The sequence below is a fragment of the Macaca mulatta genome, chromosome 7, assembly GCF_049350105.2.
Source record: "Macaca mulatta isolate MMU2019108-1 chromosome 7, T2T-MMU8v2.0, whole genome shotgun sequence".
NCBI classification, from domain to species: Eukaryota; Metazoa; Chordata; class Mammalia; order Primates; family Cercopithecidae; genus Macaca; species Macaca mulatta.
In genome coordinates this window covers 30,049,934-30,073,582 of record NC_133412.1, presented here as the reverse complement: position 1 = coordinate 30,073,582, position 23,649 = coordinate 30,049,934, and the positions used below count along the sequence as shown (strand labels likewise).

At 42.3% G+C, this 23,649-nt stretch overlaps 1 protein-coding gene across 2 annotated transcripts in view; it reads left to right on the top strand.

Annotated features, from left to right (window-relative positions):
- Positions 1-22,102, top strand: part of ONECUT1 (one cut homeobox 1) — a 35,700-nt gene extending 13,598 nt beyond the window's left edge. The window contains exon 2 of one of the 2 annotated variants that reach the window (XM_015142277.3): positions 20,475-22,102. In XM_015142277.3, the coding sequence (XP_014997763.1) occupies positions 20,475-20,767 (293 nt within the window). In that variant the 3' untranslated portion in view covers positions 20,768-22,102. The remainder of the gene's footprint in view (positions 1-20,474) is intronic. The other variant, XM_077939431.1, reaches the window with a different exon arrangement.
- Positions 22,103-23,649: the final 1,547 nt, after the last annotated feature.

Below are 23,649 nucleotides of genomic sequence, written 5' to 3'. Positions count from 1 at the left end.
GGTATCTATTGTATCCTGGAGGAGCTCACAGGGAGGAAGCATGCAGGAAAATAAATACTGACAATGTCTCTGATCTGGGTAGGAATAAAGTTCTATGGGAGCAGGCAGGAAAACTGGAAAGAAGACTGAAAGGAGATGACAAAGGACCTGGTGTGTTTGTACAGCCCAAAGGAAGTTGTGACCTGTCGTGGAGTGAAATGATCAGATTTGTGTTTTTGAAAGCATGCTGGAGATGGAGATAATGGGAAGAAAAGTCGCAGGGGACTAACTAGAAGTAGCAATAGATTCTGAGGGTCTGATTATATGTCATTGTCAGCAAAGGTGGAGAAACTGGGTGGCAAAATTTGAAAGCTATTTCTAAAGTCAAGTAGACATGGTGGAGAGTGAAAATGGAAATGGAACAGTCTCCTTGCTTCTGGCATGGGAAGCTGGGTGCTTGGATATACCTTTCACTGCAGAGTGGCTATGTGGATGTCAATATAAAGATGGAATGTTTCAGAATAGCCCACCCTCTCAAACACATTGCTACGATAGGCGGGCTGTCTGGCTTCTGTACAGATTTGAGGTATCCAATCAGTTAGATTGTTTCTGTCTCACCGGAACCTGTTACTTACTGGGAGAGACACGATGTGAGCACGATGCTAATGAGGTGAAGACTGTGGGTCCTTTGGGTCCAGTTTTCACTTCCTGGTGTAGGTGGGCAATGGTAGTTATTCACATTCCAGCCAGCCACCTCCCTGGGTACAAGGAGCCCTGAAGAACCAGTGGAAGGAGTTAGCCCAAATCCATCCCTGCTGTTAGAGAAACAAAAGTAACTCCCCAGTAATGGTAGCTCAAGAGCTGTCTATCTATAAACAAAGAACACAGCAGAGTAGACAGAAGCATAGACATGTGGGTGGGGCAGACAAATGTTGGAAAGTCCTGGTTTGAGTCACTTACAAATCTGACTGTGATGGAAACTAATCAGTTTAAAGGCAAGCATATTTTCATATGAAAACACATTTTGCTTTCCTCCAATCTAGTTATTTTCACAGCTGTTCCACGAACAACAGATTTTTTAAAAGAATTGTTTTTAATTAATAAATATTTTGAACATATACTATATGCATATCACTTTTTTTAAGTTGGACAGCATGAAAATGTATACGGAAAAAAAACAAGTTTTCCTCCCAACCGTGTTCCCTAAGTCCCCAAGTCCCCCTCCCTTAGAAGAAACCCCTGTTACCAGTTTCTTGTATATTCTTAAGATAGTCTATGGCTTTTTAAGTGTGTGTGTGTGTGTGTGTTTGTGTGTGTGTGTGTTCCTCTTTAAAAATAATCAAGGGCCTCTCCCATCTCCCAAAAGATAACTTTCTAGGGAAAGTACTAAATGGCTCTTACTTTTTTTAATTATTTTGCCAGAAAATTGCCTCCCTAGAATATGCTGCCCAGTGCAATTATCTGAGTAATGAAATTAAAAGAGAAGTAGCACAGGGTGACTACCCCTCTAGGTAGGTTGAAAATGCTCCCAAGTGCTTCAATGGTGGTCCCCTTATTCTAGCTCTATTTTTCTTTTTGAGACAGTCTTGCTCTGTCACCCAGGCTGGAGTGCAGTGGCGCAATCTCGGCTCACTACAACCTCCGCCTCCTGGGTTCAAATGATTCTCTTGCCTCAGTCTCCAGAGTAACTGGGATTACAGGTGAATACCACTGCACCCAGCTATGTTTTGTATTTTTAGTAGAGACAGGGTTTCGCCATGTTGGCCAGCCTGGTCTGGAACTCCTGACCTCAGGTGATCTGCCCACCTCAACCTCTTATTCTAGCTCTTTTATGAAAGACAATTCAATGTGTGAAAGATGTTCAAAATGCAAGCTTATAAAACATTCAATCTACCATACAGTTTCCTCTTTTAAAGTAATAACTACACTCAGACGCAACTACAATATCATTTTAGAGCACTACCTTCAATACAAGGGTGGAGATTTTTTCCAAAAAGTTAATTATTGTACCATTTATATGTATTTCTTTGAAGTCTGCTTTTGTCATGACATAGCCTTAGTAAATTTTTTTAACATTCGTTTGATACTTACCATGTTCAAGAACCTTGTATCTTATTTCTTAATTTATTTTTTAATTCCAATGCTTTTTTAAAAAGTAACTTCTGGCCAGGTGAGGGTGGCTCATGCCTGTAATCCCAGCACTTTGGGAGGCCCAGGTGGGTGGATCACCTGAGGTCAGGATTTCAAGACCAGCCTGAGCAACATGGTGAAACCCCGTCCCTACTAAAAATACAAAATTAGCTGAGCATGGTGGCGCTTGCCTATAGTCCAAGCTATTTGGGAGGCTGAGGCAGGAGACTCATTTGAACCCTGGAGGGGGAGGTTGCAATGAGCCAAGATCGTGCCATTGCACTCCAGCCTGGGCAACAAGAGAGAAACTCTGTCTCAAAAAAATAAAATAAATAAGTAACTTCATTTCTTGTTGTAAAAGTATTAGTATTATATACATCCTTTGAGCTGGAGCTGCAGGGTAAAATACTAATAAAGAAAAAAAAAAAAAAACAAGAATCACCCACAGCACCCCATACAGATAACCCTGTGTGTGTGTGTGTGTGTGTGTGTGTGTGTGTGTGTGTGTGTGTATCCTTCTAATCTTTTCCCTATGGGATGGTACATACTACTATTTTGCAACTTTTTAAATTAAAAAATCCTGTTATTAAATTTATGGTAGAGTATTTGAAAATACACAAAAGAATAATGGAGACAATAAAAAAAAAACTTTGGTAATTCCATCATCCCTGTCCTTTCCCAAATACATCATGAATAGCATTCATTTATTCAACATATAGAGAGAGAGGATATTTGCAAGGTAGCAGAGGAAGAGGCAAAAGCTATCCCTTTGTTCCTGGAGCAGTCTATATTAGAAAATATTCTACAAGTCTTCTATTTCAGAGCTATGCTATGCTATAATTTATTTAACCATTCCCCTATCTTTAGGCACTTGGTCCATAAATTGGTTGGGAATCAAATTTTTTTGATTTTATAATATTTTAGAAATATCTTTATTTACATAGTCTTTCCAACAACCTTTCCTATCATTGGATGTTTCAGGTGTTTTCCAGGGTTTTTCATTTTGTTTTGTTTTTGCCATTATTAACTAATGGCACAGCAGTCAGCAAAAGCATACATGAAACTCTATCGAATAGTTTTTTTCCTCTTTCAAAACTAATTTTTCTTAAGCTATTATTTGAGAAATTATTTCTCACATTATTAAAGGAATACATTCTCCATGTAGAAGCTTTGGAAAATATGAAACATTACAAACAATAAAACAGAATCAAAACACCCATAATCCCACAACTGAGAGATAATAGCTACTTATATATTGGTTTGTTTCCTTCTAGCTTTTTAAAAGTACACGTACAAAATACATCTAAAATTTTTATTTTTCACAAAATTGAAAAAACTGAATTTACAATTTAACTCAATGTCATTAAACATTCAAAAACATGATGTTTAACATTTTTATTTGGAAATTATTTCAAATTTATAAATAGTTGCAAAATTAAAATCCTACAGAAAACATTGGTATACTCTTTACCCCATTAACATTGAGCAATTGACCAATTGTTAACATTTTATCCCATTTGCTTTATTATTGGCATGTGTGCTCTTGCCTTCATTCTCTCATGCACAGCCTTTCTTCACTGAGCCATTTGAGGGTAAGTTGCATATGTCATGGCCCCTTACCCCTAAATACTTGAATATATTTCCTAAGAATAGGGATATTCTCTTAGATAGCCACAGTTCAGTTTTGTGAATTGACCCAGTCGTGTCCTTTCTAGCATTGTTTTCCTCCAATATAGGATTCAGTCTTGAGGTTAGTAGTCACATCTCTTTTGCTGCTTTTAATATGAAACATTTCCACTATCTTTGCCTTTTACAATATTGACATGCTCTTTTAAAATAAGATTGTTCTCCTTTCATGTTTACCTGATGTTTCCTCATGATTAGTTCGAGGTTGTGCTTTCTTACCCAGAAAGCTGCATAGATGACAGTGTCGTTTTTTCGGGGGATCACATCTGAAAGCCCACAGTGTCTGTCTGTCCCTCACTTAATTGGTGAGTTAATTTTGATCACTCAATCAAGGTGATCAAGGTATTGTCTGATTTCTCTACTGTATAATCACCGTTTTATTTCCTTCCTTACAACTTATAAGCAGGCTATGGAGAAATGCTTAAAGATCATGCAAATGTCCTACCCTTCATCAAAATTCCCCATAGATTTAGCTGCTATTGATTCTTGCCTGATCTAATCTTTGTCATCATGGTTTTAAAATGATTTTCCCTCTCTAGGACTCCTGCCATGTTTAACGGTCAGCCTTTAGCTTTCTACAGTAAACAAGAGCCTTCCTTCTCTCTCACTATCCATTTATTATTGGAGTGGACTCAGGCGTTCCTTTTTTTTTCCAGTGGCTTACAATTCATTACTGTATTTAACTCTTTTGGTGCTAAATTGTCCCAGATTTGACTGATGAGAGCCCTTTCATTCTGACTCCTGTGTGCCTGCGACATGCTCACATTTTCTTTTTAACTTTCTGGCATCATAAGATGTTCCAAGCTCATTTGGTACATATTCTGCCCCAATCCTAGAATGTACCACTTCTTTGATGAGCCCTGGTTTATCCTGGTAGGGAACAATGTTAGAGTCCAAGATGGCCTGGGCGCTAAGTGTGCTCATGGCTATTAGGGTGACTTTGGTTTTCTACCCTTTCAGACAAAGCCCGGAAACGGATACATATACATTTATTTACACACACATACAAATATACGTATACACATTCATACATACATAATATCCATGTACACATAAACATGCTTATATACATGCTCATGTACGTACTTCTAAACTCATTAGTTCATACTAGTACCTCCACCTCCAATTGCAATATACCCTCAGAGGATTTTTTCCTGCCTTCCCCCATTCCCTATTTACATATCTTTTCCTGCACAGTGAGGACTCTGGTACCCAGTAACCTACCTCTCTCCCTCTCTCTTTCTCTCTCTCTGTCTCTCTCACACACATTTACTCATTTGCGCAATCCTGTAATACATCTAAAATCATTTCAAAGTTGCTTTGCCCATACCCATAAACTAAACAAACCTGTTTAAAACTGCTTTAGTTAAGATTCTTTTGCAGTTCTCTCTCCCCACCCCATCCGCCATATCCACACCCCAGCATCACTTGGGAGCTTGTTAGAAATCCTATGGAATCAGAAACTGGCTGGAAACTCTGGCTCGTTACGTTTTAACAAGCCCTGGAAGTGATTCTAATGCATGTTACAGTTTGATAAGCACACCCCAAAATATGCAGTTTGGGTTTGTTTTATGTGTATGTGTGTGTGCACTCCTGCCACGTGTTATTATGTAAAATAACACTTTAAACATGCTCTAAATGTAACAACCCTAAAACAAGCCCAGTACAAACTAATAGGGGTCCTGTCACAGCGTGGGTGTGGAGGTGCAGAAATTAAAACAAAAACAACAAAAACCCTCCAGTTCTTTAGTTCATCTCTTGGTGCCAGCCCGGTGGATAATAAGGGGTGGCACAGAAACCTTGTTCTTCCTCTTTCTGGGCATGAGATACCCTTACTTGCCCACAGGGATGCCCTTCAGTCCCACAGCTCCCTCCCTCCCATGTTAGGCACTTGGCAGTAAATTCGGACAAGTCAAGATGAAGGAGGCCCTGTCAATTAGTGCTAAAAACTCACAGTTATTACTGTGATCTTTTCCTCCATTCTCACCCAACTTCCTCTTTCATCATAATCACAGAACAAAACCCTCTGCCTCCAGCAATGAACTCCGTGGACACTTCACACACATCTCGCTTTTTTTTTCCTCTGCCAGACTGTCTATGACAATCAATGCAGCTGGGTTTGACAAGCACAATTTCACTGTGGGGAGAGAGGATGGTTACCTGGGCCTTGCCCAGTCCCACAGAAAGACCCCACAAAGCAGGCTTTCCTGGACCTGAAATCACAGGAATTACCTGGTATACTTCTCAAAGCACAGATTCCCAGGCCACTCCTAAAATTCTGATTTAGTCAGCCTGTGTTTTTGCCAAAGTATGGAGTAATTCCTTTGATCTTGGAAAGGTCTAAAATACAGTCCTAGGAGCAAGTGGCTCTCCAATTTATTGGGCATTCAAATTACTGGGAAGCTTGTTTAAAATATCTGCTTGTGATGGATGCACCAAACTCTCACAAATCACCACTAAAGAACTTACTCATGTAACCAAACACCACCTGTACCTCAATAACCTATGGAACAAAAATTTTTTTAAAAATTGTGATTATCAAAATTACATCTATTAATACCTGCTCAGTGTAAAAAAAAAATCCAGACGTTACTTAACAGCATAAATAAGAATGCAAACAACATCTATAATCTCACCATTTAGGAAGAATCACAATTTATATTTTGGTATATATTCTTCTAAACTTTTTTCCATAGATACACACACACACACACACACACACACACACACACTTGCTTTTTATGCAAAAATGAGATGATTCTATCTATGCAGTTTTGTCGTCTGCTTGTCCTTTTTGTAAGATAGGATGAATAGTTTTCCACTGCAATAAATATATATCTACATCATTATTCTTAATGGCTATAGAATTTTCTACTATATTTATTTGTTCATTTATTCAATAAACGTTCATATATAGACCAAGCACTGAGCTAGATTCTGGGGATGTAGTCATAGGTAAGCAAGTCTTTGCAAACACAAATTTACCATAATTCATGAATTAACTCCCTATAGTTTTCACCACTATAAAAGGATCTATGATGAATGTGTACGTATATTTTTGAGCACTTGCCTGAAGATAGCCTTAGAATAAATTCCTAGAATTGTTAATTACTTGATCAAAAGTAAATATATTTTAATATTGATGTAAATGTAGATTGTCTTTCAGAACAGTTGTTCCAACTAATGTTCCCATCAAAAGTGCCTATTGCTCCTTATTCTTGTCAGCATTGAGGATTACTAAGGTTTTAAATCTTTGCCAATCTGATAGACAAAAAATCAAAATAAATGTTCTCTCTCTCTCATAAACTGAGAGAGTTCATATCCTTTGCTGTGGATGTTCGTTTATTTCTGAGTGATTTGTATAAAGAAATTATTGTGTATTTTACAACTGCTTCTCAATTTTTGTCTTTGGATTTGGTTTGTGGTATTTTTAAGCCATATTAAAGTTCATTTTTTTCCACGTTAAAAAAATTAATTAGAAAACAAAATATCTGCTTGCGAACCTCACTCTCAGAGACAGTAGGTATAGGATGAGGTTCCAAAATGTGCATTGTGAACAAGCCACCCCTTTGTGCTCCCAGGCGATGGTGATATATTTGGGCCACACCTTTAATGGAGTTCACGGTCGGGACTCTCAGCCCTTGTTACTCAGAGCGCGGTCCTGGACCAGCAGCTAGACATCATCTGGGAGCTTGTTAGATGGTCAGAATCTCAGGGCCTACCCTGGCCTGCCGAATCACAATCTTCCTCTTAACAAGATGTCCAGGTGATTTAAGTTGGAGAAGACTGATTTAGAGGAGTGGTTCTCAGCCTTGGCTAAGTATTAGAATCACCTAGGGAGCTTTCAAAAATCCCAGGCTTAGGCCTCTGCGAGACTGAATAAATCAGTATCTCTGGAGAAGGATCCCAGGCACAAGTGCTTTTAAAGTTTCTCAGTGGTTCCCATTTACAGAGAAGACTAAAAACTTCTGAGGGTCCTTCCAGTCTCTCCCATTGCAGAATGCAGGCCAGCCCTGAAGCCCAGGAGAAAGAAATGATGTCCTAACCCATGGATCCAGGGCTCTATAATAGCCAGAGGTCCTACTCAAAAAGCCCAATGGCTTGGCAGTTGCCAGAAGAAAAAGAAACAAAATGGGATAGCATTTCACCTTATTTACAAAACATTCTTTGAGTCTTTCATCCCTTGAATTTGAACTTCTTCAAGACTATTCTGCTGGGGTCATCTCATGAATTTATTGTTAAGGTTTCTACCACACAGACTCTCTGGATATTTGCTGACATTATCCATAAATCTGATCCTTATCTCCTCTCTATTTAAGGCAGATATGGACCAGTCACCACCCAGACTTAGCAAAAACGGACACAGACAATACACCTCTGCCCTCTGGTACTCAGTGGCCCCACCTGAGCACCTAAACTTGGGAAAGGGGGGCTGATTACTTACTCCCAACTAATTTCAATGTCCCACTCCAAATGAATTTCCTCTGCGCCTTCTGCTCCTCCAGCTCTGTTGCTCCAGCCTGCTCCTTACCTGTCCCTGAGCTCCCTTCAGACCCAGTCATAGGAGTGGTGGCAATACCAAGGACTCAGCCAACCTTCACTGACTTCCCAGTCAGTGACATTTCAGATATATCACCACATATTCCCCATATATATCCCCATATATTTCTGATATAACATTTCAGAAATATCCCCATGGTGCCATTAAACTACTGCAAAAATCACTATCCAGTAAAGGTATTAAGGCTGTCTCATGGAACTTCATTCTATGTACACATTTTCAAAACTTAAAAGACTTGTGTCTTTTGCATGTCTATTTTCTATGGAGCCATATCCAACTTTTTTTTCCAACAAGAGTGCTGAGTATGCCGAGGAAATAATCCATGGTCTAGTGTTACGGACTGTGTGAGAGAGATGGGTAGGTAACTGATTATATTGTGGGGAAGGTGCTCTGTGGGCACAAAAGACAACAACTCTCCGTAGAAGGGAGAGGGGATGGAGAAGGCTTAGCAGAAAAGAAGATGCTCGAGGTTGGCCTTCATTGCATAGGGAGTTTTTGTATGGAAAAGAGAAAAGGAAGGACATTCTGGATGCAGGAAACATCTTGGGCAAAGCAGTGGGTGTGTGGAGGTTCATACCTAGGAATGACTTCTGAGCAGTGTGGCAGGAGTGATTGATATTGAGTGGGCAGTAGTAGGAGGTGACATGGGAAACGTGGTTGAGGCCAGAGTGTCAAGGTCCTTGAATATCATGGGAGATCAGCCGCCAAGGGCTTTCATCTTGGGCTTTTGGGAGACCCCTGTGAAACTAATTGTACAAAATGCGTGTCATGGGAAGAATAGCATTTACAGTTTGATTCTACGGACAACTTTCCAGAAAAGCAAACTAGGAAAACTTCACTCATTGGAAATTAATTAGAGAAAATGTCTGATGACTTAGTGAAAACTCAAGATTGTAGGTTTTTAAAAGAAATTCTGTTTTATAACTCTCAATTACTGTAAATACTATAAAGTAACATATACATCTATTAATTAGGAAAACGAGGTCGATAAGCTAAGACTTACAATTCACAATAGGCATAGATGAGGTAAAAATAAGCAGGTAATTCATCAGGTATGCTTTTCATTTTGACTGTTTTGTGGAATCACCATTATAACTAGAGCATCCATATCACAGATTTCCTATTATTGGAGGCAAACTATTGAGAGTCTTTTTTAAGTGAGGGGTACTGATGTAATAAAACTCCAACTGATCAGCCATTACCAGAAGTTTAGGAATTTAGAATTCTTAAAGAATTTAGAAAAATCCTTCTTTAGTTTTAATTTTTAGTTATGGATGCATAATAGTTGTATATATTTATGGGGTACATGTGATATTTTGATACAAGCATACAATCTGTAATGATAAAATCAGGGTAACTAGGGTATCCATCACTTCAAGCATTTATCATTTTTTCATGTTCGGAACATTCCAATTCAACTCTTTTAGCGGTTTTGAAATATACAATAAATTATAATTAACTGTAGTTGCCCTATAGCGCCACCTAACACTAGATCTTATGCATTCTATATAACTGTATTTTTGTACCCATTAAGCATCCCCTCTTTATCCCCCACTCCCCACTACCCTTCCCAGCCTCTGGTAACCATCATTCTACTCTCCATCTCCATGAGTTCAGTTTTTTTTTGTAGCTCCTACCTGTGAGTGAGAACATGCAATATTTACCTTTCTGTGCCTGGCTTATTTCACTGAACGTAATACCCTCCAGTTCCATCCGTGTTGCTGCAAATGACAAGATTTCATCCTTTTTATGGCTGAATAATATGTATATATGTATATGTACCACATTTTCTTTATCCATTCACCTGTTGATGGACACTTAGATTGATGCCACATCTTGCCTATTGTGAATAGTGCTGCAATAAACATGGCAGTGCAGATATCCCTTCAATATACGGATAGAAATCAAAATTCTTGAGCCAAACTTGCAGAAAAGAGCCATATTGCCCTTTGCTACAGACCAAACTAGCAGGTGCAAGGCTGCAGCTTCTCATTCCCCTCCAGTTCCTTTGAAGCTGCAGTGCAGGGGGAGAGCTTCATGGAGGGAAGGGTCAGGTTGATGGGTGTCTCTTCCTGTGAGTATGAAAACTGATGAGCCTGTGCTCAGGAAAATGTGTGCACGTGAGCGTGAATGGCCAGCAAGAGGACGATGCCAGTGTCATTGGGTACTAAATGCATTCTTTCGACGAGAATTCTCAGCTACTATTCTAATTCAGGTTTAGCCTCTATCACAGGGAAAACAGAACAAGGGATGGAAGACAGTGTTTGTGGAGAGAAGAACTGAGATAGTCTAGAGTCACACCAAAATAGCTGTTGGCAGGGTCAGAGAAAGCGAAAGCTGGTATGGTTCTGTTTCCCCGCAGTCTGTGCCTGAGGAGGGGCGGGGCCACACTTCCCGATGTCCTCCAGTGCTGTCATGGGGGGCCTGCGCTGGCTGAAATCCCAGCTGTACCATTTTGCTGTTGGGGTGATGTGGGCCAGTCCCTTAACCTCGCCGAGCTTCAGGCTGCTCATTCATCGACTAGCGAGAATAACAGTATCTCCCTCGTGCCCTTATTGTGAGGTCTGGTAAGGTGATTCATGAATGGGGCTTAGCTCAGGAGATGCTGTCCACCCCTCCTAGGCCCAGGCAACCTTGTCCAGGGTTCCCATCTCTCCTGGGATGCAGCTGTGGAGCTTCACCTGGAGAAGACAGGTCCATCACCACATTTGATTCACTGGCTCAGGAAGGACTCCAGGCAGCAGACTATGGGATGACAGGATTCTGTCCTGGACACCTCCGCTAGGGAAGCAGACCAGGGGCAGGGAGAGGCTGCAGTGACTTCCCTGGCCTGGCTTTTGCCAAGGCCCTCTGCTCCCGCTCTTTCCTTTTCCACTGGCTGAGCTGCTTCCTTCAGCTTCTTCTCAAAGCTGATACACACAAGGAAACAGCCGTCCCATGCTCCCCTGCACCCTTCCTGACATGAGGCTACGCCAGCCCCTCTCCCAGGCCAGCATGGGTGTGCTGTCTGCTATGCTACCAGAACTCCCTTTGTCTCAACTTCCATCCAGCCCACTTTCCTGGAAGGCCAAACTGCAGTCCTTTCAGCCACAGCAAGACAGGTCTGGCTGACAACTGACAACTGCTTGGCTGACCAACTGCTGCTGCTCTTTGGGTGTGAGTCCTCTGAGCTCCACTTCACCCGCTGCTTCAGCTTCCGCCCCCGTTTCACCATCCTGGGGAAAGTTTCCATGATGTGTTCACTGTTGCTGCCCTCTGCTTCCAGGGTCCAGTGAAGCTGGAGGCCCAAGTCCCCTGCTAACCAGCCCACAGGCAACTTGCCTAACCTCTCTGACAGGGTTTCACCTACAAAAACAAGAAAGAATAACCATTTCGGCCGGGCGCGGTGGCTCAAGCCTGTAATCCCAGCACTTTGGGAGGCCGAGACGGGTGGATCACGAGGTCAGGAGATCGAGACCTTGCTGGCTGACACAGTGAAACCCCGTCTCTACTAAAAAATACAAAAAAACTAGCCGGGCGAGGTGGCGGGCGCCTGTAATCCCAGCTACTCAGGAGGCTGAGGCAGGAGAATGGCGTGAACCCGGGAGGCGGAGCTTGCAGTGAGCCAAGATCACGCCACTGCACTCCAGCCTGGGCGGCAGAGCGAGACTCTGTCTCAAAAAAAAAAAAAAAAAAAAAAAAAAAACCCATTTCTACCTAACCTGAGTTTCGTGGGGATCACATGGTAAGGTTTTATGGAGGTGTTTTAACCCCTGTAAAGCAAGACACAAGGGTGAGTTACGGTGATTATTCCCCACTGGGAATGTCTACTCTTTGCATGTTCTTGTTAGACCTTCCATGTGTGTGGCCGGAAGAGTTTCCATAGTTGCTCTGGCTACCCACAGAGACAGCAAACACAGCTCATGTCCAGCAGGTTGTTTGGGCTCCGCTTCCCTCTGCTGGCCGTCAGTTTCCAGACAGTCTGGGCGGGACTTTGCTTCCCATGCAAAGACTGTCCTTGGCCATATCAGTTAGAGCTCACTGGTGTTGCTTTGCGAATGGCACATTGGGCTGTGCCCTCTGAATTTGCCACTTAAGAGCTCCTTTATCCCCCAAACAACTGGGGATGCAGCTTATAAAAACATACACAGCACAGTAAGATCACTCAAGGCAAGGCAGATAACATTCTGACCTAGGACTCCTGGAGTCTGAGCTCTAATCCTGACTGTCTCAGTCAATCCAATGGCTCTTTAATCTCCACAGTGTAGGTACTGGCCTGGAATACAGGCTCAGGAACAGTCCTGCCACGTTTACTTGCATAGCTCCCCCTTCATGTGTCTCTCCCCACCCCCATTGCATTTTACTGAAATCTGTTTGTGTTCTCACTTGTCCACATATATTGTCTCTAAGAGTTTACTTTGAAAAACAGCTTCAGCTGACAAGAGAGGGTCTTCGGGGCTGAATGCACATGAACTACCTCTTGTCCTTTGCCACAGCCCAGAAAACGGTCTCTCTCAGTGGCAGGTAGGGGTGAGAGCAGAGGGCTCACCCCGTGTGCATGCCTGGCTGTCGCTGCTCTTACAACTTAATAGAGATGTAATTCACATACCATAGAATTCACCCATTTAAAATTATCCAGTCAGTCACAGAACTTTTCAACCACAGTCAATTTTAGAACATTTTCATCAGCCCCCAAAAAAGAAGCACCTTACCTGTTAGTCACTCCCATTTCCCACCACCACCCCTTCAGCCATAAGCAACCACCAGACTGCTTTCTATCCCTATGAATTTTCACATTCTGGCCCACATGCTTTTTGATATTTTTGTTCCCTACCCCTGAAGCCCCAAGCTCTCCTGAGCAGGGTTGGCAGGGATGTCATGGCCAAGCCTATCAGGAATCTGGGTAGCAGCCCTGGGCTGGCTCTTGAGAACTTCAAGACGTGTCTTGCCTTACCAGCACACCACCATCTGACCCAGAGGCACTGGAGCAGCAAAGGGGCTGAGGGCCGCCTGGACGTTTCTCTTCTAAATCCAGGCCAGACCCCCCTTGCGTGACTCAGACATCACAGGCTTACCTGTGCAAGAACAGTTGGCCCTGCAGGCTGCTGAGGGGTTGCAGTTTTCAGCATCTACATCAGCCTTTAGGGTGAAGATGCTGCATCTCCAGCAGGCCCTTATGAAAATGCCAAGTTGTCTTTAGATGTCAAGGCAGTTTCATGGTGTTCTGGACATCTCAGCCCTTCCCCTTTACTGCTTTCTAGCCCACTTTCCCTGCGATGATGTTAGGACAACACACTCTAGGGCAGCTATTTCGAGGGAGAAAATACTTGGCTAGAGTCCAAGGACTCACAGAGAGCAAGCCACATATGAGTGGATAAGCTGCCGGCACACAGCTCAAGCCCAGCTCTGTGGCCATTGATAGTTGTGTGATCTTGACCAAGTCCCTCACCTTCTTTGAGCTTAGTGTCCCCAGCTGCAAAATGGAATATGATGGCTTCTCTCACCTCACAAAATGGTACTAGGAATTAGTAAGATAATATCTTTTATGGTTTGAATGTGTCCCCCAAATTTCCTGTGTTGGAAACATAATCCCCAAATTCATAAAGTTGGTAGTATTTGCAGGTGCATATCCACGGAGCTGGGCCAGAGCTTGCATCTTCTGAGTCCAGGCTCATTTAAGAAGTTGTATCATAAGTTCATCTGGCTTTATTAATGCCTCCCAGGCCAAAATGTCTGTGCCCACATATTCCCAGACAAATTCTTCACAGACTTTTGCATAATTCAATCAGCACTTCATATGTTGTAAAGTCCTTTGTATCGTTAAGTCAGGAAAATGGATATAAGTTGGTATACAAATGCTTGAGTGACAACTGATCCTAAGATGTTACTATATACTATGTTTTATAAAGTGTGTTCTAAGACAGGGCTTCTTAAACTCTAGGTAGTGAAGGACTAGTTTGTTGGTTTGTTTCTAACTTCCATCTGTCCTGAATGAATAATTTTGATAATACAATAAAAAATATATTACTAGAAAAATAATCACACATTTGAATGTTGCAGCAATGTCAAACTGCCATAAACATTTCTAATTGCTTATTCTCAATTTTTTATACTGACCTTGTTGCAGGTCAGTAATGGTTCACAGACCAGCACAGGTTTGCCAATCCTGTGGCACACAAAGTCATGCTCTGACTTTTACCATCTTTCAGGCCTACTTCTACCTCCTCCATAGTACTCACTTCCGGTGACCTCACCCATAAACATCAAAGTCTGATACGAGCCCCTGCTGCCCTTTGCCAGTGCATCCTATAGATCTGTCTGCTTGCCCACCCCCATGGAGGTGACTCATAACGGGTCTTCATCATCAGTACTATCTTTCACCAACAATGGCCATCTCCTTCCACTTAATCCAGTTCACTGACAAGTATTTCTCTATTTTTAATGGAAACCGTACCCCTACATAAAAAATATTATATTCACATAAAACATGTGTGTTGCTGTTCCCCAAGCAGCACTACTTCTTGTCATACTCCTTCTCTCTCTCTCTCTATATATATATATAGAGAGAGAGAGTGTGTGTATATATATATATATATATATATATATATATATATATATATACACACACATATATATATATACACTCACATGGACTCTCATAACCTCCAATTGGGAGTTTCCTACCTTACGATGGTAAGGTAGGAATTACGATGGGTAATCTCTACTCTGAAATCAACTCTGTGGAAATTTCAGCTCTCACAGCTATGGTCTGGTGAAAGCTTCTAGAAGTATGACTTGTTTCTATAGGTTGCTCCTCCTAACCTCCTCTGGTCATTCAGTGACTCTCAATAAGCTTTAGTCTACTCTCCATTTTACTGATATCTCTGCTTTCTTTTTCGGCACCTCCAACTTTGGCAGCATTTCCTCCAGATCTAATCACATCCACTTATTCGCAGACATACCTCTGTCCCATACCCACATGGATACTGATCTGCCCTTACAACCAGGCCCTAGGCCAGGGTGTCCTGGAGATACAGAGTGAGTCAGCCAGGGTCCCTGCTCCAAGAGAACCTCACTCCCCAGGTTCTGGTATTGTAACGTCTACGGTACTTGAGGTCCCGGGGCAGGAACTTCCAAACTGCATTTCCCCAACATTAATATTGTATAAGACATTAATCGACAGTCTCCACCAAAAAGGGTTCTGGGGTCAAACAAATTTGAGAAACAGAATTAGGTGTGCTTACATATATTATGAATCTTGAAGAAGAGGCAATATATAATAGATTTTTTTAAAATGTCCTTGATCTGCAAACCATCTTTTCAAGGAACCCGTGTTTGAGAGAGTATCATTCTTCTGATGCCATTTGGGAAATGCTGGCTCAGGGGTAGCTTCAGCAGACAGTCCTGCCAAATGCCAAGGACCAGACTGAAGTCATTCAAACATACAATCTGGCTAGATGGAAGATGAATATCTCTTTCTGATTTCCCTTAGCTCTGCCTTTTGAATGATAAATAAGTCAAGTCTGCACCCAGTGCTCTGTTATTTACTTTCCCGTGGGTGTGTGTTCTGTGTAATTTACCATCTAGAGACCTAATGACTTCCAAGTCTATATTTCTAGCCCAGACCTCTTCCCTGAACTCCAGATCCCATACATCCTGCTGTCTGCTGGACAACCACCTATTGGAGATCTTTAACAGAATGTCCAGCAAACACATCCAATGCAATTTGTTCCATACAGAAGTGGTTACTACCCTCATAAAACTCACTCTCCCTCTGTATTTCCTAATGGCCCCATTGCTATCATCCAACCAGAAACCCGGCAGGTGTTCCAGACTACACCTTCTTAGCCAAGTACTCAGTAAGTCTTCTTGATTTGACCTCCCAAGAAGTTCTTCTCCATTCTCAACTGCCATTGTCTAATTATGGGTCCTCATTACAGTGGTTTTCTTTTCTTTTTTGGAGATGGAGTCTCGCTCTATCACCCAGGCTGGGGTGCAGTGGTGCGATATCAGCTGACTGCAACCTCCGCCTCCCAGGTTCAAGCAATTGTCCTGCCTCAGCCTCCCGAGTAGCTGGGATTACAGGCGCCCACGACCACGCCCTGCTAATTTTTGTATTTTTAGTAGAGACAGGGTTTCACCGTGTTGGCCAGGTTGGTCTCGAACTCCTGACCTCAAGTAATCTGCCTGCCTCGGCCTCCCAAAGTGCTGGGATTACAGGCATGAGCAACTGTGCCTGGCCCTACGGTGGTCTTCTGACTTCTATTTTAGGTCTGTTTCTCTGCAAAACAGACTCTGAGTTTCTGAGATGCGCAAGCAGAAAGGTTTTTGGAGCAAGTTAAGGAGAATAACTCCCCTGGGGGTGGTGAAGGAAGTAAGATGGGGCAGAAGGAGGAGTTGAACAGCAATGTAGGTGCAAAAATACCCTCAACCAATTATATGGAGTGCTCTTGAACCAGATGACTCTTTAGAGTTGTCTCACTTGATGCAAGGGGTTGGGTTGAAGGTCCTTAAACCAACTCATTTCCACTCTCCTAGACCACCACCTTCCATAACCCCATCTCCTACACCCCCCCACCCACCTCCACTAGATATGGGCAAACCCCCACCCCACCCCAGGGTGGCGTAACCTTTGGCCAAGGGCGATTCCAAGAATGGACCTCACCTGAGAGCCACCTGTCACCAACCCTTCCAGCAGCTGGAGGAACGAGTGCCTCAGTCCTGAAGGGGGATCTGGGTGGTAGACCACAGCACCGACTGTAGCATTCTTGTTCCTAATCTTGCTGCTTTCCAGTTCTCCCTCCACAACGCCACCAGAGGGGTTTTTCTAAGCCCAAATGTAATCACACTACACCCTTACTCATACCTCTCCATACCTCCTCCTTACTTACGAGATGATTCACATCTGATCTCTGTCTAAGCACGAAGCCATCTCCCACAGCCTTTCCTTCTTGTGTGCCCTCTTGCCTCACAAATACCAATCTACTAATACTTTTCAATCCTTCACAGTGCTGCTCCCTCTGCAGGGAACGAGCTTTCCCACTCTTCCCACTCCTCTCACTAGCAAGCCTCCATTTATCCTTTAGGGCCCATCTGAAGCACCTTCTCTATAATGCCTTCCTGAATATCTTCAAGCAGTAGACTCTGTACACTCTTTTTACACTCTTGTAGTTAATTGCTTATATGCAGTTATTTGCTTAAATCTGGCATCCTTAAGAGCAAAACCTGCATTGTAGTCTTTTTATTTATTTATTTATTTATTTTATTTTTATTTATTTTTTTTTTTTTTTTTCAGATGGAGTCTCGCTCTGTCGCCCAGGCTGGAGTGCAGTGGCATGATCTCAGCTCACTGCAAGCTCCACCTCCCGGATTCACACCATTCTCCTGCCTCAGCCTCCCGAGTAACTGGCACTACAGGCGCCCGCCACCGTGCCCGGCTAATTTTCTGTATTTTTAGTAGAGACGGAGTTTCACCATGTTAGCCAGGATAGTCTTGATCTCCTGACCTAGTGATCCGCCCGCCTCGGCCTCCCAAAGTGCTGGGATTACAGGCGTGAGCCACCGCGCCTGGCCTTGTATTCATTTTTAAGTCAATGAATCAGCCATCGGCATCAGTATTGTATGAGGCTGTGTCTACAGGGGCTGACTCAAACTAACTGGAGTTGACTTTAGTCATTTTTTTCTGGGACTTAATCTGGGTGCCCAGTGAGGGCTGTAGGCCCCTGTGAGGAGGAACTCTATTTGGAGACTCACCTGGCTCAGGATGTATATAACGCGAGGCTCTGAGGGAGTTGGGCGTTTAATAACCCTGCCCATTAGGTTGATGCCGCCCCCCATGGTGGGCAAGAAGCATAGCAAGTGACCTACAGGACATGTTACAAAAGGCCATAAGGCCTGCCTTGCCTACAAATCTCTCTTTCATGACTGAGCCCTCCCTTCATGTTCATTCTGAAATTCTCACTCCTATATTTACTAATAGTTGGATCAGTGGCCCCGTAAGTGGGGTGAATACACTGCAGCGCCTGGGCAAGCAGATGCATCTCTAGAAGAGAATTTCATGTCTATTTTTATTTTATCCCTTTAAAAATTTTAATATTGTGGGCTGTGGGCAGTGGCTCACACCTCTAATGGGAGGCCCAGGTGGGCAGATTGCTTGAGCCCAGGAGCTCAAGACCAGCCTGGGCAACATGGTGAAACCCCATCTCTATAAAAAATACAAAAAAAAATAGCCGGGTGTGGCAGCATGCACCTGTAGTGCCATCTACTCCAGAGGCTGAGGTGAGAGGATCGCTTGAGCCCAGGGAGGCAGAGGTTGCAGTGCACTGAGATTGCACCACTACACTCCAGCCCGGGCAACAGGGTGAGATCCTGTCTCAAAAAAAAAAAATGTTTTTGTATTGTGTGTGTTTTATAATGTGCACAATACAGTAGTCTACTAACACATGTATATGATTTATAAATAAATAATATAAGGGAATATATACTCAGAACTTTTTTTTTACTAAGTAGCACATTGTTTTAAAAAATTGGAGCCCTCTGGATTGGACTGTAAAGCCTTGAGCCCTCTTCAGCCTTCACCTATGAGCTCTGCAGCTGATCTGTTGCTGAGCTAATTTCTACCAATGGGCACCTAAAGTTTTACAGGAACTCTGAAGTCCAGGATCTACCCAGCTGGGAATGAAAGGGAGGGGGAGGCTGAGGAGACCACAGAGGCTGAATCTAGCCAGAGCTGGTGAACCATCAGGTAAGGAATTGAGAACCTGGAATACACAGATGCATGTGGTGAAACAGAGGGCAGCAACAGGCAGGACAGCAATGGGAGGGATGCCATATGGAAGAGTGGCAATCCCTCCCTCCACCACGAAGCATGCCCCATCCATCTTCCACTATGGTGGGGATGAGAGATACAATCAGCCAGATATAAAGGTGGCAGTGGCAGCTCTAGAACACCTACATACGGGGCTAGGAGGCAGCAATCTGATTGCAGTGAGGGCATAGGCGCCTTGTCTTAAGGCTGCATACGCATATCAGAGCACCTGGGTTATGTGGTTATTTGTGGATGGTTGTGGGGATTGATTGATGGTGGAGATTGGGTGGAGGGGCGGTGTGCATTGTTACCAGTGCAGCCCTGAGAGTCCTTTAGCAGGTGGAAACTAGTGAGCCGCATTAGGATGGAAAGAGAATTATGGCATCTAAAATCAGGAGAGACCCTGATCTGGCGCCAAACCCTGGGGCCTGAGGGCTGCATTGGGATGATATGTTAGAATAGCTCTAGCAGCCAAAAAGCATCTTGGTAATACAGGACCAAACATGCATGGGTAGGGAATGGGCCCCTCAGTGGGAGACCAGGTAAGGGATGAGGGGGACTCCAAGAGCATGGCTTGCAAAAAGGAGGCACAGAGAGAACCCAGAGATGAACATGGCTAACTTGGCAGGTTTAGTCTCAATGTCGAGGAAGAGTGGTTCACACCTCCACAGTTCCCGGTTCCACTAGAAAATCGGTAGAAGACTGATGGCCACGATAAAAAACTATATACTGAACTTTCTTATATACAGATTTTCCTGGAAAATAAAAAAGATCAGAAGGGAAACAAATGCAATTCCTTTCTACTATGTTTTCAGACTCTGATTAGGCTCTTAATATTCTACGGGCAGCAGACTATAAACCCTTTGAGGGCTACAACTGCTTCTTGCTGACAAGGCATTGCATTTGTAAAGTTAGCATAAACTTTTACGTACACTATTTCATACCACAACACGGCAAGGTGGGTATTCTTATATGCATTTTGCAGATAAAGAAACAAAAGTTCAAAGTGATAAGTTCATTTAGCCAGAAACTTACATTCTACAGGTGAGGAATCTGAGGCCCAGATGGAGTTAACTGACTCACCCAGGACAAAGAGCAAATACTCATCAAAGCCACAACCCACGCCCAGGCCTCACAGAACTTCACCTATATCCCAATTCTCCATTCTCTTATTACACTTTCCTCCCAGCCCCCCATGGTGCTTAAAGCAGAGGTCAGCAAACAGAAAGCAGGCCATGAGGAATGGCTAACAAATTTTTATGAGCTCTGTCTTTCTTACTATTGATTCTCCCCTAGATCATTTGTTCTAACATCTTCTGTGTTTCTTCACAGCATGTAAAAGGAAAGAACAAGAACATGGGAAGGATAGAGGCAACACACCCAAAAAACCCAGGTTGGTCTTCACAGATGTCCAGCGTCGAACTCTACATGCAATATTCAAGGAAAATAAGCGTCCATCCAAAGAATTGCAAATCACCATTTCCCAGCAGCTGGGGTTGGAGTTGAGCACTGTCAGCAACTTCTTCATGAACGCAAGGAGGAGGAGTCTGGACAAGTGGCAGGACGAGGGCAGCTCCAATTCAGGCAACTCATCTTCTTCATCAAGCACTTGTACCAAAGCATGAAGGAAGAACCACAAACTAAAACCTCGGTGGAAAAGCTTTAAATTTAAAAAAAAATTTTTAAAAGACCAGGACCTCAAGATAGCAGGTTTATACTTAGAAATATTTGAAGAAAAAAAAAGTGTTATTTATAGTCCAAAGAAACCAAAGACTTAGCTCACCTGCATTCTGACTTTGTTTGGAGACACACACTTCAGCGGGGCGGCGACTTGGCAAGACAAATGATGAGCAGGAAAACACCACTGGATCTCACACCTTCAATCCATGACCATCCTCGCTGTGCTTGGCTGTTTAGTGGTTTGGAGCATAGTGATTTTGAGCCATTGAGCGGACATCTTTTAAGATCGAACTTTCTCATCTGTTCTACCATGCCACGAAGGTGTATGATGTCTCAGTACTGTGTGTGGGTGTGTGTGCATGTGTGTGTGCGTGCACGTACATACACACGCACACACACACACAACCACCACCACCAGTGGTTAGAGACTTAGGCAGAGCTGGTCTTCAGAAATGGTTGTGCTATAGGAGTGCAACCAACATGGTATGGGGTTGTCTGAGTTCATTGGATTAGTGATTTTGCTCGTCTAGCCTAGCGTTTGAACCTGCCAGGCCCGCAACCTAAATGCAGATTCAAACCCAGCAAAGAAAATTTGAATGACACCTAAACCAGTGCATTCTCTTTGTTTGTTAAGGAATGTTCAGATATTTTTTAAGAAATGAAACAAGAGTCCATCCATTTAAAAAATCACCTAGGTACCAAAGAACACACTTAATATTATAGTGCAGGTATTTTATTGCAATGATTTTAATAACCAAAGCTATTTTTACACAAGATACTATGTAAAGTTATACGTATGAACTGATCTAGCTGTAATACACATGCCACATAGAATCATGACTATTATTTATGACTCTTGAAGCATTTGAAATATGAGTTTTCAGAACTGGCAAGAAAGAATGTAGCTTCAGGGAAGCAATTAATATCATGGCAGAGAGGTCGATGCAGTACACGTGTACATCCAGATGGCACACTCCTTTTCAGGATCCATAAATGTCACTAAAGTAGAGAGATAGACATGATTCAATAATCTGTTCCTAGCTGAGAAAACCTGAGGATCTTTCCAAAGTAGGACCCCATTTTTACACTAGAAAACTAAGTTTAACAGGGAAAGTAACTAAATTAGAAAATTCGTTCAAAGTAATGCTTTTTATAAAAGGTCACTAAATGAAGAACTATCCTTAGATTAATTGACTTATATTTGCTTTATGCATTTGGCACCAAAAACCTCTTTTAAATACTTTACAAATACAAATAAAGTAAAAAAAAAAAAAAAAAAACCATTATTATTCAAATGAACTATTCAGTACTTATAAGTATCCTAAAAAGTAATCAAACTAACTTATTGCCAATTCCAGAAATTTTATCACTTGGACATCAGTAAAACAGCAGAAATGGTAAAATTGGTGGAACTGCATAGAAAAAGCCAGTGTTCTGGTGGATGACAAGACTTTTGATCTATTGGTATTAATCAATTTATTGAACTAAGAATAGCCTCCAAAGCATTCTGCATTCTTTCTTGCTACTGCATTAAGCTGGAAATTTTATAATATAGATTTTGCTCTCTAACAGGGACAGATTAAAAACTAGACCTGAGCTTACAAATACAAAATTTTAAATCTCTATTTTTCCAAATCACTTAACCAGAACTGTAGAAATCAAAGCCAAAAAAAAAAAAAAAAAAAAAAGAAGTTGTATTAGTGGTACCCCAGCGAATCACTAGATTCCCAGAAAAATTCTCTCTGAATTCAGTTGGACTGTAACTTATGTAAGTGGATGCCTATTATGCCATTAGGTAAAGAATTGGATACTCTTAGTTAATTACCACCCCTACTTAGAACTATAAAATTAAATGTTATCCTAATGATAAGTTGTTTTATTGAGATTCATTAAAAATGCCAAAGAATAAAACTGAACCATCTTGACACAAAACATAACTCCTTAGCATCAAATCTCAGCACCTTGTCTAGGTCTGTAACAGGCAGGCAACTAGAGAGGTGAAGCAAAACGAACAAGCCATCTATCTGTGTCTCCTTCATGTCTGCTGCCGAATGAGAAGAGGAAACCAACATATACTTCTCTTTTGATGAAATACTGCATTTGCCTTGACATGTTTTGTCTTTTTTAAAAATTTTCACCCATAATTCCAGCTTAAAAATTTCCCTTCTAAATATGGCACAATTATAGTTCAGCTATTGAAAGAGACCGTTTAAATGGCCACCCTTCAAGATTTACTAAAAAATAGAATCTTGTCAATGACGTAAACAAAAAGGAAAAAACTGATTAACATTTTCTCTCTCTCCAGGAATGGAGGGAGCCGGGGATACAGCTACATAATGTATTTATAATTTAGGAGGGAGGAAAGCCTTGTTTATCTAAAACGTGATAATTCTAAATGCAGGGAAATTCAAGCTGTGTCTACACACAATCTTACCAAATTCAATACTCCAAGAAAAGAAAAGCAGAATTCAGACAACCATGTTTTTTATTTGTTGTTACTATATGTTAACCCCAAAATCAATCCAACACGCATGTTACCTTTTTTTTTTTTTTTTTGAGACAGAGTTTCACTCCGTCACCCAGGCTGGAGTGCAGTGGCGTGATCTCAGCTCACTGCAAACTCTACCTCCCGGGTTCAAGTGATTCTCCTGCCTCAGCCTCCCAAGCAGTTGCAATTACAGGCGCCACCACGCCCTGCTAGTTTTTGTATTTTTAGTAGAGACAGGGTTTCACCATGTTGGCCAGGCTGCTCTTGAACTCCTGACCTCTGGTAATCCATCCGCCTCGGCCTCCCAAAGTGCTGGGATTACAGGCATGAGCCACTGCA